This window comes from Felis catus, chromosome A2 (genome assembly GCF_018350175.1).
Source record: "Felis catus isolate Fca126 chromosome A2, F.catus_Fca126_mat1.0, whole genome shotgun sequence".
NCBI lineage: Eukaryota > Metazoa > Chordata > Mammalia > Carnivora > Felidae > Felis > Felis catus.
Window position 1 is genome coordinate 13,368,205 of NC_058369.1, and position 17,471 is coordinate 13,385,675.

At 58.7% G+C, this 17,471-nt stretch overlaps 2 protein-coding genes and 1 long non-coding RNA gene across 4 annotated transcripts in view; 2 read left to right on the forward strand and 1 right to left on the reverse strand.

Annotated features, from left to right (window-relative positions):
* The first annotated feature begins 425 nt into the window (after positions 1-425).
* Positions 426-12,032, forward strand: CCDC124 (coiled-coil domain containing 124). The gene is made up of 5 exons (XM_003982071.4): positions 426-575; positions 5,689-5,860; positions 10,622-10,811; positions 11,332-11,446; positions 11,583-12,032. The coding sequence occupies exons 1-5, from the start codon at positions 469-471 to the stop codon at positions 11,788-11,790; spliced, it is 792 nt and encodes a 263-aa protein (XP_003982120.2). The 5' UTR covers positions 426-468; the 3' UTR covers positions 11,791-12,032.
* On the reverse strand, positions 10,648-14,162 carry LOC123382658. The gene is made up of 2 exons (XR_006591348.1): positions 13,833-14,162; positions 10,648-12,992 (listed from the first exon to the last, which is right to left on the reverse strand). It is a non-coding gene; the product is annotated as an uncharacterized LOC123382658 (long non-coding RNA).
* Positions 14,163-17,306: 3,144 nt separating this feature from the next.
* KCNN1 (potassium calcium-activated channel subfamily N member 1) overlaps positions 17,307-17,471 on the forward strand; it is a 32,446-nt gene continuing 32,281 nt past the window's right edge. For both annotated transcript variants that reach the window (XM_045048283.1, XM_045048291.1), the window contains exon 1: positions 17,307-17,424. The gene's annotated coding sequence lies outside the window, so the exon portion shown is untranslated. The remainder of the gene's footprint in view (positions 17,425-17,471) is intronic.

The following is a 17,471-nucleotide window of genomic DNA, read 5'->3' on the forward strand; positions in this document are numbered from 1 at the left end:
AGCCTCGGTTTCCCCAGCTGAACGGGGTGGGGTGGTTCGTTTCTCTGCCACTTTCTCCGGCCTCCCCTCTCCCCAGCTTCGCAGGTGGGACGCAGAGAGTGTGGATTAGAAGAGCGCCTTCCCAGCGCAAAGCGACAGCACAATTTGGGAGGATTCTTCTGGGCTTGGCCGGCTGCGGACAGCGATTGGACCGCAGGCTCTGGCGCCCCCTGGTGGCAGGGCAACTCCCGCCTGACGCCGTCGGACCACGTGTGAGGTGGAGGCCGCCATATTTCATCCGGGCAACGGCCATCTTGGTAAAGGCGACATTCTAGATTGTCGTTTTTAGCCGCCCCTCCTAGTTTGCCAATATCTGAAGCGAGAAGAGGGGGTGGGGGGCCTCATAAAATAGCCTCTTCGCGGAGAGGAAAAGAAGTGGCTGATAACCTTGGCTCGGGTGGGAGTCCAGGGAGCGTTTCCCTTACCAAGATGGCGACAACGCTGACACGTCATCAGCCCGCGCCTCCGGGAGCTCGGCGCGCAAGCCCTGCGGTGACGTCATGGATTCGCGACCGGGCCGGCGCTGGGGGAAGGAGGTAGGAGCGGCCGCGGCGCGGGCGGAGCCGGGGGGCGGGGTGCGGGTGGGCCCGGCGGGGTGGCTAGGCCTGAGACCGTCTCCCTGGGGGGGCTGGAGGTGGGGTGGTCGGAGACCCGGGCACTTTCAGCGTCCAGGCAAGACGGCTCTCGCGGGGGCTGTGCCCATTTCCCGGAGCGGGCGACCGAGACCCGGGGAGAAGTGCGTCCTTTTGGAGGCCAGCCAGCTCCAGCCCTGCCAGGCTTGGGGGTGACAGAGCTGGGTACGGACGCCCCCCCAGTGTCTTGCAGTGGGGTCAGGACTGGGGAGAGGCACGACGGGCAAGGGGGAGCCCGGAAGGGGTAGCGGGAGGGCTTCTTGGAAGAGGCGGTGTTGAGCTTTATCTTCTATTCTCTCTTTACTTTTGCATCCAATCAACCACGTGGGTCTGGATTCCGTCCTAAACGTACCCCCTTGTCCATCCGGAGCCACTCCCCGGATCCCTGCCCGAGTTCCTTGCTTATCGCACCCCTACACTTCGCCTCTGATCCACAGATCAGCGCCTCCCGGTTCTAACACCTTCCGCATGTTTCCATCACCCTGAAATACAGATCCCCGCTTCGCAGCCTGCCTCCCCCACCCTCCTGGGGGCTCAGGAGCCCCTGACCCCTTCAGGCCTTTTCTTAGATGTCTCCTTCAGGAAGCCCTTTAACCCCAGCCTGGGTCAGAAACCCCCCTCGAGGCTTCCCCAGCGCCCTGCATGTCCCCATCACAGTTCTTACGGCAAGTTGTCACTCCTACTGCCTAAGCCCTAGCCAGCCTGGCGGTCAGATGGGTGCTGCTTCGCTACCCAGTGTCCCACGGGTACTAGGTGCTCGGTGCGTGTTTACTGAACGACAGTGTGAGTAAGTGTTTACCACAACAGAAGAGAAGTTGTCTGTGTAAAGCTCGGGCTGCCATTAAAAAAATACCACAGACTGGGCGGCCTAAGCAACAGGAATTTCTGTGCTCACGGTTCTGGAAGGGAGGAAATGCAAGATCCAAGTGCCCCCCAGTTTGGTTCCTGACGCAGGCACCCTTCCTGACTTGCAAATGGCCACCTTCTCAACCGTGTCCTCACGTGGGTGCGGAGAGCAGGCCCTGGTGTCTTTTGCAATGTTAGGGGCACCAGCCCCATTAGATTAGGGCCCCACCCTTATGACTTCGCTTAATCGCTGTCGCTCCCTCACTGGCTCTGTCTCCAAAGACAGTCGTCTTGAGGGTTAGGGCTTGTTGAGCCCCTGCTGTACTGGGCAATGGGGACCCAGGAGGGACCAAGGCAGTCCCTGCCTTCACAGAACTCCCAGGCTGGTGGGAAACATGGACATTTGTCAAATAATCATATACGTGAACATAAAATAGCAACCCGGACGAGGGCCTCAAAGAGAAGCTTGCGGTCTGAGAGAGGGTGTCTCAGGGAAGGCTTCATGGAGGCAGACACACCTGAGGTAGGCCCTGAAATTTAAATAGGAGTTAACTGGGGCGCCTGGGTGGCTCGGTCGGCGAAGCGTCCGACTTCGGCTCAGGGCGTGATCTCACGGGTCCTGAGTTCAAACCCCACGTCCGGCCCTGTGCTGACAGCTCGGAACCTGGAGCCTGCTTTGGATTGTGTGTCTCCCTCTCTCTCTCTGCCTCTCTCTCTGCCTCTCTCTCTCTCTCTCTCTCTCTCAAAAATAAATAAACATTAAAAAAATGAAATAAATAAATAGTCAATTGGGTAAAAAGAGGCGTGAAGAGCAGCCAGGTGGAGGATGCAGCAAGTGCAAAGGCCCTGAGGTGGGAACCTGCAGTATGTTTGGGAAATGGCAGGGAGGCTGGTGTGGCTGCCACCAGTGAGTGAGGGGAAGATGGAGGGAGAGTAGGGTGGCAGGTTTTCTCTCTTTAAAGTTTATTCAGAGAGAGAGAGAGAGAGAGAGAGAGAGAGCGCGCACAAGTGGGAGAGGGGCAGAGAGAGGGAGAGAATCCCAAGCAGGCTTCACACTGTGTGGATCCCCACGTGGGGCTCGACCCAGGAGATCATGACCTGGGCCAAAACCAAGAATGAGAAGCTCGACCCAACCGAGCCACCCGGGCGCCCCGGGTGGGGAGTTTTCTAATCTGTAACTTGGACAGTGACTCCCAATTCTTGGCACTCCCCTGGAGAATCCAGGGTGGGGGGGGTTCTATTGAGTATACTGTGGACACTCAGTAATGAATGCTGACTTAGGTGGTCAGGGAGCAGCTGGGAGGCCCGCGGGACCAGGCCAGCACATCCCCCCTGTGGCAGCTCTTAAATCCAGGGGGTCGGGAGAGGGACTGGGATCCATGCTGTGTCTCAGCTCAAGGGGAGCACTTCAGCTGTGACCGCAGCTCTGAGTCTCCTGGGTCCACTGATCGCCCCTACTTTGCCCTGCTCTGCCCCATGGGGCCCTCTCCTCAGCCTCAGCCTGGACCACCTGGCCAGGAGGCCACCCCTTGATGTTACGTGGGGCGGGGGGGGGGGGGGCAGTGGCCTCAGAATCCTGATCCGCGGGGAACATCAACGGGGCCTGTCGGGACCCCGGGGTGGGCCAGCGGTTAGGAGCACAGAGTTGGGATTGGGGGTCTGGCCCTGGGTTGGAATCGGGCCTCCTCCACTAACCTGCTGTGTGGCCCTGAGCATACTACTTACTCCTGCAAAGGCTTAGGTTCCTTCGTCTGTAAAATGGGGCTGAAAGTAGCCTCTGCTGCTGCTGCCGGGGGATGAAGTGGTTTAGCGTGTCCCTGGTGCCGGGCATCGGTCCGAGTTGACATCGTTATTATGCCCGGCTCCATCCGCCCCCACACCTCCCGTTCTGCCCATCGCATCATTGTCGTCCCCTGGCCTATCCGCACAGCAGCCACAGTGGGCTTGGGAGCAGCCTGAATCAAAATGTGTCCGTGCCCTGCTCCGGGCTGCTTAACGGCTCCCTGGTGCCCAGAGAATAAAATCCTTGCTCTTCCTTGGCCCATAATACCCCACTCTGACAGCCCCGTGCCCTCCCACCCTCTTTTCCTCCCCCTCCCCAGCGCTCAGTGGCCTCATCAGTGCCGCAGGGTCTTTGCATATCCTGTGCCCTCTGCCCAGAAGGCTCACCCCTTCACCCTCACGGACTGCCTCTGACCCGTCCCTCGGGGCTCAGCTCTGCCGTCACATACCAGGGTTGTGAGAATCCACTCAGACGCTGCGTACAAAACACGAAGCCCAGTGCACGGAGCTGCTGCAGATAGGAGCTGATGTTAGAGTTTCCTGAGGGCTCCAAGGTGGAAGCTCCTTGCCCCACAAGTCACACAGCTAGGAGGCTGGAATGGGGTGGCCTGGTGGTCCTGGATCAAAGTGGCCCCCACGTTCTCTCCCCTTCATCTGCGGATGCTGGGCCTATTTCCCTAAGGGGACTGAGCTGGAGATACTCAGGGGAGACAGACAACCCAGGAGTCAGGAACATCAGCCCATTTCCCAGATGACGAAAACTGAGGCCTGGAGGACTGAAGGCACATGCCCTGGGCCGCACAGCCTTCCCTTTCTCACCTGGAAGGCGGGCTTTGGAGGTGAGACTCTAGGTTCAGAGCTATGTGACCTGGCCAGGTACCTTGACTTCCCCATCTCAGAATTGGTCACAGGGGCAGTGCCCACATTTAAAGCTTTGGAGGCATTCATGAAATTTTTTTTTTTTTTTTTTTTGAGTAAGCTCTGTGCTGTGGGACTTGAACTCATGACCCTGAGATCAAGAGTCCCACGCTCTACCGACCGAGCCACGTAGGCACCCCGCTTTGGAGGCATTCAGTTGAGTTGGTCCATATGAAGGGGTTAGTGGAGGGAGGGTGGTGCCTGCCGTTTGTGTATATCATTTCCCCAGCACCCGGCGTGGGACTTGCACCGACCATGTGTCTGCTGGACACCAGCTTTCCACTTCTACATCTCCTGGCTGTGCAAGCCTGGGCTGGGTCACTGGCAGCAGTTCGCGGCAGCCGAGTACCCAGCGAGGAGGATTTGGCCTCAGGGTTCTGGGGACTGAGGTGTCATAAGTGGCAGAATAGGAGGGGCCACACACAGACTGGCCCGCAGGGGTCCACCGAAGCATGACTCCAAAAGCCAAAATGTGGAGGGGCGCCTGGGTGGCCCAGTCAGTGAAACATCCAACTTAGGCTCAGGTCGCGATCTCACAGTTTGTGTGTTCGAGCCTCACGTCGGGCTCCGCGCTGACAGGGTCTCTGTCTCTCTCTGTCTCTGTCTCTGTCTCTCTCCGCCCCCCCCCCGCCCCTCTCCCACTCGTGTTTTCTCTCAAAATAAATAAATAAATAAACTTAAAAAATGAAAGCCAAAAAGCGGAAACAACCCGGGTGAACGTTAGTGGTGAACGGATAAACAAAATGTGGTCAATCTGTACAATGGAATATTACTCGGCCATAAAAAAAGAACGAAGCAGTGACATGCTAAAAAGCATAGAGGAACCTTGAAAACATCACACCGAGTGAAAGAAGCCAGACCACAAAAGGCCACAGAATGCACCGTTCTGTTTATACGAAACGTCCAGAAGAGGCAAATCCGTAGAGACAGAAGGCAGATGGGTGGTTGTCAGGGGCTAGGGGGAGGGGGGAGGGTGCGTGACTGTTTGTTAGTGGGTGCGGGGTTTCCTTTTGGGGTGCCGGGAATGTTCCAGAACTATAGATTGCACGACATTGCGAATGTATTAAATGCCACCAAATTGGGCACTTGAAAATGGTTCATTTTTTGTTGTGTGAATTTCACCTCAATCCATTTTTTTTTTTAATTTTTTTTTCGACGTTTTATTTTATTTTTGGGACAGAGAGAGACAGAGCATGAACGGGGGAGGGGCAGAGAGAGAGGGAGACACAGAATCGGAAACAGGCTCTGGGCCATCAGCCCAGAGTCCGACGCGGGGCTCGAACTCACGGACCGCGAGATCGCGACCTCCATTTTTTTTTTTTTTTTTTTAAAGGGAGATCACGAAGTCTGAGGCCCTCATTTTACAGACAAGGCCCTTGAGGCTCCAAGGGGCTCTTGACCGCAAGTGTGGGCGCGGGGGCGCCGAAGGCCGCCTGCCCCCTGCTCACTGGTCCCTGCCCTCCTCCCGCAGCCTGCCGAGGGATATGCCCAAGAAGTTCCAGGGTGAGAACACCAAGTCGGCAGCGGCCCGGGCGCGGAGGGCTGAGGCCAAGGCGGCAGCTGATGCCAGGAAGCAGAAGGAGCTGGAGGATGCCTACTGGAAGGATGAGGACAAACACGTCATGAGGAAGGAACAGCGCAAGGTGGGTGGTTCCCAGGCTCCCGCAGCTGCGGGTAAGGTGGGCAGTCAACATGGAAACGAGGTAGAAGGTGGCAGGAGGCCCCTGGGGCTTTGGCTAGAAAGTGAGAAGGTCCTGGACGTAGACCAAGGACGAGGAGGGCGGTGGAGGCAAAGGGCGGGGGGGGGGGGGGTCGTTAGGCAAGGCAGCCACCACCCTCTGCGGGCTCCTCTCTCTCCTCCGTGTAATGTCCGGGCTGGGTCAGACTGGCGCTTCTCAGCCTCGAGCAGTTCTGCACCCAGCGGGCACTTGGCAACATCCGGAGACATTTTGGGGTGTCACAGCCGGTGGGTGGAAGGGGCCACTGGCATCTGGCGGGCGGGGGCCGGGATCGCTGCTCAACACCCTTCAGGGTCCCGGGACAGTCCCGCCGTGAAAAGAACGAGACAGCCCCAGACGTCCGCAGCGACAAGGCTGGGAGCTGCTGTACTGGGTCCCCCGCATCCACCCTGCTGACCCCAGGGCTCGCAGGCTCTTCTAGGTGTGTGCAAAAACACAGAAGAGTGCAGGGATGGCCATCTGTCCCCTAGTGGGTCCCAGTGTCAGGCACCCAGTGGGTAACTGAATTGGTGTCTGGGAAGTGGATCACGGGTGACGCTGACTGGCTCTGTCCAGTAGGTGGCGCCAGAGACCCATTGTCGCTGTCTCTGCGTGTTCTCGCCCCCCCCACCCCCGGGGGGCGGGGGGGGGGCTGATCAGAGGTTCCTGACCAGACTGGTAACAACTGCAGAAAATAGCACTGGTGACATACCTTCCCTGCTTGCCCGGTTGCGGGCATGCCTGGGTGCTTTTGTGAGTTTTCCCATCACCTTGCTGTGCAGGACTGGATCCTGCCTTTTTTTTTTTTTTTTTCAACATTTATTTATTTTTGGGACAGAGAGAGACAGAGCATGAACGGGGGAGGGGCAGAGAGAGAGGGAGACACAGAATCGGAAGCAGGCTCCGGGCTCCGAGCCATCAGCCCAGAGCCTGACGCGGGGCTCGAACTCCCAGACCGCGAGATCGTGACCTGGCTGAAGTCGGACGCTTAACCGACTGCGCCACCCAGGCGCCCCGATCCTGCCTTATTTTTAGTTGGACATGGCACGTCATTGGTTCCCTCCCCACACCCTGTGCTGCATTGGGTCCATGGAGGTCTTTCAAGTTTCTTTTTGACTGTCAATATTTTGATAATATAGGATTACGCAGAGAGAAAAAGCCAGAGACCATTTTTTTTTCTTTTCTTTTTTTTTTTTAAAGTAGGCTCCATGCCCAGCACGGGGCTTGAACTCGCGACCCTGAGATCAAGACCTGACCTGAGCTCAGGAGTCAATGTCTAACTGCCTGAGCTAACCAGGTGCCCCACAGAGACCTGAAGCAGAGGTAGCAGCCCAGGCCCCAGGCCCCAAGAGCCCTCCCTGGGCTAGTGTCTTGGGCTCTGGGGTCCCTGGTTGAGAAAAGTGCGGCACGGATAAGGCAGGAAGCCCAGGTCGCAGGGCTGTGGGGAAGGGCTGGGACTAGCCGAGGCCATGGGTCTACCTTTTGGTCTGTTACAAGGGTTGGCTTAAAGGACAGGCCCTGTCCTGGGTGTGTGGCTTAGGGAGCTGTCTGTCTGCCCGCCTGTGTAGCATGCGCCTACAAGAACATGCAGAGCAGAGGTCGGATAGGCTGGAGGGGCCAGATGAGCTCTCACAGCTTTTTGACCCTGTCCTTCTGACACAGAGCCACCATATGCAAATGGACTAAAACCTTTACCAAAACAGGTGGAGGACTGTAGTTTGCCAACCCCTGCCGTCTGGAATATTCTCAGCCTCCAGGCCCTTCCCAGGCAGTCCACCCTCCTGTTTTGCATGGAGTTGCCAACATTGGGTGGTTTTCTGCGGTTTGTCTAGCCCTCTTCCTGCTGATGGGCATGTGGTGCCCACAGTTTACGTGGCCCACCTAGTCCTTCTTTTCTTCCCTATACAACAGCTGCTTTAAAAACATTGTTTCTGTGGGGGCCCCTGGGTGGCTCAGTCGGTTAAGCGTCCCACTCTTGGTTTCGGCTCAGGTCATGATCTCACAGTTCGTGAGCTCGAGTCCCGCATCGGGCTCTATGCTGACAGCACGGAGCCTGCTTAGGATTTCATATATACGTGAAAAAAACGTTTCTATGAAAAAAGCAAATCTGGGCGCCTGGCTGGCTCCATTGGTGGAGCATGCGACCCTTGATCTCAGGGTTGTAAGTTCGAGCCCCACGTTGCGTGTAGAGATTACTTAAAATAAAATAAAATCTTTTATTTTTATTTATTTAAAAAGATTTTTTTTTTAATGTTTATTTTTGAGAGAGAGAGAGACAGAGCGTGAGCAGGGGAGGGGCAGAGAGAGAGGGAGACACAGAATGGGAAGCAGGCTCCAGAGCCCGACGTGGGGCTCGAACCCACGAACCGTGAGATCATGACCTGAGTCAAAGTCGGACATTCAACTGCCTGAGCCACCTAGGCGCCCCCTAAAATCTTTTAAAAAAGAAAGGAAGAGGGGCGCCTGGGTGGCTCAGTCCGTTGAGCGTCCGACTTTGGCTCAGGTCATGATCTCGTGGTCCGTGAGTTCGAGCCCCGCGTCGGGCTCTGGGCTGACAGCTCGGAGCCTGGAGCCTGCTTCAGATTCTGTGTCTCCCTCTCTCTCTGACCCTCCCCCATTCATGCTCTGTCTCTCCCTGTCTCAAAAATAAATAAAAAAAAGTTAAAAAAAAAATAAAAAAAGGAAGAAAAAAGCGAATTCATGCTCACTCCAAAACACTAAAAAACCCACGTCCTCCCTCACGTGACACCAGACTTTTCTCACCCAGTGTCCTACCCTAAAGCCCGTGTCTTCAGTTCAGTAGGGCCCCACAGCCATATTTCTCCTGGGTACCAGGCAGCGGTCGCGGATGGGGCCGTAATTCATCGCCGCCCCCTCCCCCGCCGCCCGAAGTCAGCAGTTTATCTCCACTTGTTCCGTATTAAGCAGCTCTGCCTGAGCACCTGACTCTCCGGGTTCCATGTCAATTATTTATGAGACTCACTTTTTATGGCGCAGGAATATTCTGCAGAGTGGACTTATCGTCCCCCATCACCAGATACTGCCAATTGCTGATGGCTCTTTTTTTTACAAACTGCAAGTGACTTTGTCACAAAATTTTGCTGAATGTCAAAGCATAAATGCTCATGCTTCCTCCTCAATCCCATGTCACTAGAGACTAACGGCCGCAAGCGAGTGTCTTTCCTGAGTTATTGGAGCTTTTTGGAATTCATGCATTCATGCAGCATACTTTTACTAACACCTACTGTGTTACCGGGCCTGGGGCCAGCAGGCAGCTGTTCAGAACCCAGGTCAGGGCCTGCCTCCTGCCTCCAGGACAAACCAGATGGTCAGAAGACCAGAAGCAGGGATTTGCGGAACACGGGAAAGAGCCATGGGGCAGAGGGGCCGATGAGGAGCCAGGAGCTCGGGAGGAGCCGGAGTTAGCCAGGGAAGGAGGCCTCGGCGCCCCAGGAGGAGAGGACAGCCAGTGCAAAGGCTGAGGCAGGGCCGTGTTGGGGACAGAACGAACATGGGCTGTATGAGTACCGTGCAGGGACGAGGGGGCCTCGGGAGGACATTACCTCTAATTGATGGGTAAACTCAGGCTCGGACAGTGGCCCTGCCTGAGGTGCCTGAACACAGATGTGGGGGCCCTTAACCTTTAACCTCGCCTCCACTTTCCTGCTGCGCAGGCAGGTTAGAGTTCAGAGGCCCAGGGGGACACTTCGTTCCACTATAGGAGTGTCACAGAGGGCACTGAAGGAGTGGGGATCACCCCCAGGGCATGGAAGTCAGATGGCAGAGTTGTAGGCAGAGGGTAGGCAGGTGGAGGTGCCTGAGGTGCAGGGCCCTGTGGGGGTGCGGGTGGGAGGTGGCCGAATATTCCAAGCCTGTGGTTGCCCTGCACTACAAATGAACCACGCCATGACTCTGCCCACTGGTGGAGGTGGTGAGGGGCAGCAGCCAAGGGCAAGTCCTGTAGGTCAGATGGCATCAAGGCCTCCCTGGGGGGCAAGGTGGGACCAGTCACAGCCCCTGCGACACTTGGCTAGGGACAGTGCCCATAAGGGCAGACCCCTGCCCCAGCCAGAAAATGGGCTCAGACCTTCCCTGGGTCCTGTCACCTTCGGAATCCAATACAAACCCCTCCCTTGAGGCCCCTTGGGGTCCCACCCTATGTCCTCCCCACCTCTTCTCCTGCCGAGCTTCCCCCCCCCTGCTCCAGCCACACCAGCCTTTGTGAGGCTCTCCTCTGTCCTGCCAGGAGGTTCCTGCCTCAGGGCCTTTGCACCTGCATTCCCACCTCTAAGGACTTTCCTGTCCTCCATCTCTCTTCCTGTCTGGCTCCTCCTCCAGCCCAGGTGTCGCCTGAGGTTCCTGCCTCAGGGCCTTTGCACCTGCATTCCCACCTCTAAGGACTTTCCTGTCCTCCATCTCTCTTCCTGTCTGGCTCCTCCTCCAGCCCAGGTGTCGCCTTTCCTTCAAGAGCCACCATCCACCTGCCCTGGCCAAGGTTCCCTTTGCTCCCATAGTACTGTAGGCTGGGAGCCCTCAGGTAGGCCTGTTGTGCTCCAGCTGTGTCCGCTGTGCCCAGCACAGGGTCTAGCACACAGCAGGGCCCCAGTCTGCCTTGGGTGAGATAGGTAAAAACCCAGACCTCATGCCAGTGGTGGGGCCCACTCCTGATCGCCTCCCTCCCCCCAGGAGGAGAAGGAGAAGCGGCGCCTGGAGCAGCTAGAGCGCAAGAAGGAGACGCAGCGCCTGCTGGAGGAGGAAGACTCCAAGCTCAAGGGTGGCAAGGCCCCCCGGGCGGCCGCGCCCAGCAAGGTCACCCGCGCCCAGATTGAGGAGACGCTCCGTCGAGACCACCAACACAAGGAAGCCCCAGACCCAGGTGGGGCTTTGGCTCGCTCTGGAGCTGCCTTTTCCCCCGCTAAAGGCCAGGCCGCAGGACTAACCCTGGCTGAATCTAGAGCCCCTTCCTCACCCCCAGAGAAGCTGCCTGGGCTGTGTGGTGAAGCAGGGGTGGGCAGCGTCCTGGCAGGCCTGGCTTTGGGCACGAGAGCATGGGCACAAACACGTGTGTATTTACTCGCTGTGCGTCTGACCTCCGCTTGTGGGCCATGGGGTCTCCGGGGACTGAATGGGGTGCCCGGAGGGTAAGGAGACAGCAGCCAGGAGTGGGGGTGTCTCCTGTGTGCTCAGCTGCAGGGAAGTCAGGATGGCAGCGGGGCCTGGGCAGGGGCCTGGGCGCTGGGAGGACAGGAGGGCGCCCCCGTCGTTCTTTGCCTGCTTGCCTCCTTCTCTCTCCTCTCTTCCCCCACTGCGTCGCTCTCATCTCTCCGGAGCTCTGCATCCCCGCTTATCTCCGTCCCTGTGTGCGTCCCTGTCACTTGGCTGTCTTCCGCCCCCAGCCGAGAAAGCCAAGAGCCACTTGGAGGTGCCGCTGGAGGAGAATGTGAACCGCCGCGTGCTGGAGGAGGGCAGTGTGGAGGCGCGCACCATCGAGGATGCCATCGCGGTGCTCAGGTGATGGGGTGGGGCTTGAGCGCCGGGGGTGGGGCTATGTGTCTGGGGGCGGAGCACGGCCCTCCCCGCGGGCGGGGCCGCACCCTAGACCCCTCCCCCCCCTCACTCGGCTCTCCTCCTCCCTGTCCTCCCCTAGCGTGACGGAGGAGGCTGCCGACCGGCACCCAGAGCGCCGCATGCGGGCGGCCTTCACCGCCTTCGAGGAGGCGCAGCTGCCGCGGCTCAAGCAAGAAAACCCCAACATGCGGCTGTCGCAGCTGAAGCAGCTGCTCAAGAAGGAGTGGCTGCGGTCGCCGGACAACCCCATGAACCAGCGGGCCGTGCCCTTCAATACCCCCAAGTGAGCCCAGAACTGGGGGAGCCGCCCTACAGGCGGTCAGGGTCATGACCTCACACGCCGTCCGCTGGGCCAGCTGCGTGGGTCACAGAGAGGTCCGGGGCTGAGGCAAGCATCCTGGGGGCTAGGTGGCATCATCGGTCGTGCCTCCCACCGGAGGGTCCCTGCTTCGAGTGACACCCACCACCCCCTTCCTGCGCCCGTGGAGCCCTGGGGCTGATGCCCAATAAAGGCGATCGGTGAGGCAAAGCGTGCACTCGACGTCTCTGTGGGTGGCGGGTGGGTGGGTGGGTGGTGGGGAGAGGAGGGCTGGAATGCAGGGGTCACGGCCAGAGAAGATCAGGGCCCCCAACTGCGTGTTGTCGCAGCAAGCTGAGACCTGTGCCTGGCTCTTACGGCCTCCCCACCTGGCTGGCCCCTTGTCCGTTAAGGGATCTGGACCACCACCCCTGGACGCTTTGCTGGGCTGCTACGAGGGGACTGCTCAGAGAGGTGGAGGCGCTGGCTCCAGGTCACAAAGTACTTCAGGGGCAGAACCAGAGGCGAGCTGAAGGCGACGTGTTAGCATCCTGAGGTTCTGGTTCAGAGTCAGCAGTCAGGTCACATGCTGTGCTGGGGGGGGGGGGGGGGTCAGGAAATGCTGGCTGCTCTGGTGTTACTCCAGCAGGGGAGGCATCTGGGTCAAGTCATGGGCAGGCTTCCCAGTGGAGGATTTCTTCCGAGCGGGCCTGAGCGGGAGATGAGTCGGATCCCATTGTATAGGCAGGGCCGTGGGCAGGCGAGGGCCTGGAGGCTGGAACGGGCAGGTGGATCCGGGTAGGAATAAGTGTCCCATCAGAGGCTGCATGTCCGGGAAGGGTTGGGTGAGATCTGTTCCTGGTTCTGGCTTCCTAGAGCTTACTTGGCCTTGGAAAGTTGGCAGAAAGGGAGGGCAGCAGCCAGATGGGCCCCCATGGGTAGGGGTAGGGTCCAAGCATTTACCAGGTCACTGCTATGGCTCTCACCCACGTGACAGCCCCCACAAGGCTGCCCTTGCGGCTTCTGGTCTCCATACCCCCCAACTGTGTGGCATCCAGGGCTGGGCCAAAGGAGGCCATGAGGGTTTCATGGAGGGAAGACCTCGAAGGATGCATAGGAGTTCTGTGCACAGACAGGGGCAGAAAAGGCTGAAGGAACCACATGTGCAAAGGCCTGGAGGTCACAGCTTTCCTGTTCAAGGGAGGGGTGCCATTAATAATTGGGTACAGCTAAAATGCAAAATGGAAGGTTCCTGAAGCAATTGCTGGTTGGCATGAAACTAACCAACATATATTGAACAATGGCTTAGTTTGGGGATCCTGGAGCCAACTCTAAAACCACCGCTAGAAGACATGTGAGGAATCCAGGAAGTATTCCCAGAAGACCCCGTGGGCTCTAGGGAAGCGAGACAGAAAGCAGGCGCCCTGCAGGGGTTGCCGTGACAAGGAGGAAAATCGCACCAGGAAGCAGGGTGGGGAAGCCACCACCAAACTAGACCAGCCGTGAGAAACATCCCCTAGATGCTGGGCCCTGGCCTAGCACATGGTAATATGTCCCCGAAGCCTGGGGACAGCCCCATGAGATATTTATCCCCTTTACAGATGGGAAAACGAAGCCACCTGCCTGTCACATAGCCAGAAGGCACCCAGGGCTGTGAGGGAGCCAGCAGGGACAGCAGTGGGGTCCAGAATCAGGGTTGAAGGCCAAATAATGGGTGGAGGGGCCCAGATGACTCCTCACAAATAGAGGGTTCTGCCTTTTACCTCTGCGGTCTTAGGCCAGGGCCTAATGGGGCTAAGCTTCAATTTCCTCCTGTATAAAACGGGACTAAAACAGTATCTAACCCCAGGCTATCTCGAGAATCAACGAGATGGTGCCTGGGAAGGGCATATCCTGAAGAAAGGCTTGGCAAAGGAGCCTCCTGCGTGGGCACGTTGAGGTCTTTGTGGTCTGGAAATGGGGGGGGGGGGGGGTGGGGCGGAGAGGGGGTGGTGGCTAGCTACCAATGGTGAATAACCAGAAGGTAGATACCAGCTGGGCGTTCAGGGCCTCAGACGCCGGGCTGAAGAATAGGGCTTCACCGCAGGAAGGTAGGGAGCCACGGCGGGTCTGTGAGCAAGGTAGGAAAGGTATCGGAGCTGCGTGTGGCAAGCTCTCCCGGGGACCTGCAGAGGGATGGCCGGTGGACCAGAGAGGAAATAACACTCCGGAGCTGAGAGGACCGCTTCGATCCTCTGACAAAGGGAATATGGTAATAGCCTTTGTTCCCTAGCACGGAAAAGCCCCTTCTTTCTCCGGCCCCGCCCCCGCGGAATCCCAGGCCCGCGCTTGCGCGCGGGCAGCAGGGAATCCCCGACTCGGCTGCAGTGCGCGGGAGGGGGCGTGAGACGGGAGTTCCGTGCTCTCCCAGCCCTCCCCGCGCGCGTTGCCGGGACAACCGGGCGGGGCTGTGGGGACGCCGGGCGCCCACTGCGCCTGCGCGGGGGTGCTCGCTTCACGCGCTAGGGCTTTCCCGTCGAGCGCCGGTCTGGGAGGGAAAGCCTCGCCCTGCGCGCATGCGTCGATCCCCGACCGACCCCCGCCCTGTGGGCAAGGGAATCCTCACACGCCGCAGTGCGCACTGGGGGAGGGGTGGGGAAACCGGCTCAAACCAGAGTGGGGTTTGCTGAGGAGGTGGCGGGGGAGGGAGAGAGAGTGGGGTCTTCCGGAGGTTCCCGCTCCGGCCCTCGCCGTCGCCTTGGCAACCGGGCGCGCGGGCCGCAGGGAGGGGTGCGGCGGCCTCAGGGAAGCCGGGCGGCTCTGCGCCTGCGTGGAGCGCGGCGCCGGTGGCCGGGGTTCCCCCTTGCGCGCCCCGGGGATTGACGGGGGAGGGTTCGCAGAAGAGAGGAGAGGGTGGGTGCCCGGGGAGGAGGTTAGCGCGGAGAGAGGGGCCGTGGAGGAGGAGGGGGGGGGAATGGTGGAGGGACGAGGAGGAAGGGTGGGTGCCAGAGAAGGTGGGGGAAACGCGAAGGGCTGGGGAAGATGGGGAGAGGGGTGCAAGAGGAGTAGGAGGAGTCGGAGGATGGGGTAATGAGGGAGGGCGTGGAAGGAGGGGGACAACAAAGGAAGAGAGAGGAGGGGAGGGGAAACTTGAGGAGCAGTTAAGGGACGTGGACAGCGTGTGGGGGACAAAGGAAAGCCTAGGAAGGGAACATGTGCGGCGCCGGCGACAGCGTGATGGACTGGGAGAGGACGGACACTTCCAGGGCCCCTTCTCCTCCTCCTCCGCACAAACCCCAGGTTTGCGTGGCCAGAAGATCTGGGCTTAGAGTTTCCAGGTTTAGAAAAAGAAAACTACGTCGCCCAGTAAAACTTGACTTGCAGATAAACAACGAATACTTTTTATTTTTACAAGTATGTCCCATTCCGTGTCCTGTATTTTATGTGGCAGCCCTAATTGTGCATGGTCGGGCACCCCCCCCCCCCCTTACTGTCTTCCCCCACATTCCGGCCTGTCCTTTGAGACTTTCTGAAACCTCTCGGATGATGCCTTTGTCTCTTGCCTGGCTGGTTCCCCCTGGTCCTGCATGCCAGGTCCCCCCACTTCCCATGCCAGTTCCCACCCTTCTGGCCTTGAACACCAGCCTGAGGTGTAGTCTGGGCCCGGCAGTGAAACGTGCAAAGACAGGGCACTCACCCATCCCGAGGCTTTCTCCCTCAGCACCCACAAGCCCCCGCCCCCCCACGTCCATGGCTGTGGGCCTGGCCCTGCTGACACCACATGTCCCTGCTCATCCCCAGCCCATCACCTTTTCCCAGAATCCACAAGGCTCTGTATTCTCAGGGACCCCAGGAATCCCCCCCCCTCCGAATTCAACCCTCAATCTCTGGGCATATAAATATATAGATAGTAGTTGCTCAAAGCCTTAAAGGTAAATTTATGGAGGCAAGTATGGGGGGGGGGTTGATTTCTCAACACTGGCAGCTGCGTTTTCTGTCCCATGGGGGGCACATACCCTCTCTGAGCTTTTATATCCTCCAACAAAGAGATTTTCCCTTTATCCTCCCCTTGGTTTCAAAAAGTGTAAGCTAATGAAACATGGAAAAGCTAATAACAAAGGAAAGGTCACTCCGCTCCCCTCAGTCACTGCTGAGGTCACTGCTGCGGAAAGGTCACTGCTCCCAGTGCCCCCTCCTCCTCTCAGCCTTTGCTCTTTATACTTACTTGCCATCTGAGCAGACATGCCTCCGAGCTGGCTTCTCAACCGGCCTGGAACTCCGTCCCTGTGGACCATAACCATCATGTTATTCTGGAAACGGGCTAAGCCATCCCTGGTGGGGAACATTTGGGGGCCTGTGGTTGTTAGTGTCCCTGTGCAAGGTGACACCCCTACGGGAGCAGATGATGGATCTTTTGTGCCACGTCCCAGGGGTGCTTTCCAGAGTGGCTAGCTGGGGCAGTGGTGCTATCTCTGTCTCTGGAGCTGGGTAGCTCCTGGGGAGGTGCTGGGTCAGAGTTGGCCCACCCATCATCAGCCAAGCCCAAGTTGCCGAGAACCCCCCCATTCCCTGGGGGAGGCAGAAGGTGAACAAGTAACACAGCACACCAGGAATTGAAGACCTGAAACTAGAGGGATGTTCCCAGAGCAGGAGGTGACTTTGAACCGGGCTCTGAAAGACAATAGGGGGTGAGGGAAGGGTGATCTTGGCAGAAAGAAGGGCAGATGCAAAGCCCCTGAGGCTGGACACATTAACACAGAGGTTGAGTCAGGCCAGAGTGTGGTGGGTGGTCTAGGGAGACAGCCCTAGTGCTGGGACAAAAGGGAGTGGGAGCCGGAGCTCTCAGGACTTGGAAGAGGGGGAGAGTTCAAGGAGGAAGGTGCTAGTTCTGGGGACAGGGACAGGATCAGTCACATAGCTGAGTATGGAATTCTGTAGTTGCATCACGGAGAAGGGACGAGGGAGGCCATGGGTGCGAGGCAAGGAACAGTGGGAGGGGCCTTCTGGGGGCTCCGCAGGGCAGATGTCCAGGTTCAAGGGTGGAGGACTCCCCCCTCCCCCCTGTGAAGCCACCCTGTCACTGCTGACTCTTGACCCTCCCTGTGTCCGACCAAGGTGCAGACCTCAGCCTTCCCCCCCCCCCCCCCCCCGCCGGTGGAGAGTCATCCCCGCAGAGGTACTGGGTGGGACCCCTCATCGGTGGAGTCCCTGCGGTTCCCCCCAGCCCTCCCTCAATCTGCCTCCACAATGAATACCCTAGAGGTCCCCCGCCCCTTTGTTCTCTTTCCCTACACACACGGTCACGGTCACGCTGGCGGCTCCTTCTGAGAGCATCTCACACACAATGGGGGGGGGGGTGGTGCGCTCCCAATCGCCCCCCACTCCATCCCCCCCCGCGGCCCCGCCCGCACCGCGGAATCCCGGCCTCCGGGACCCCACCCGGGGAGTGCATTACCTTTCCAAGGGAGGCGCCCGGCGGCGTGGGGGGGCGGGGGGGAGGAGAGTTGGAGAGGGAGGGCTATTTTTAGAATGAATGGAAGAAAAGAGGGGGGAAAAAAACAACCAAAAAGAAAAAGGATGGAGGCTCATGGAAGCTTCCTGGCTCCCAAGAGGAAACCCCCCTCATCCCAGGCCACAGCGGAAGGTGGGTGGGGGTTCGGAGACTGGGTGGGTGGGGCTGCGGGGGGCAGG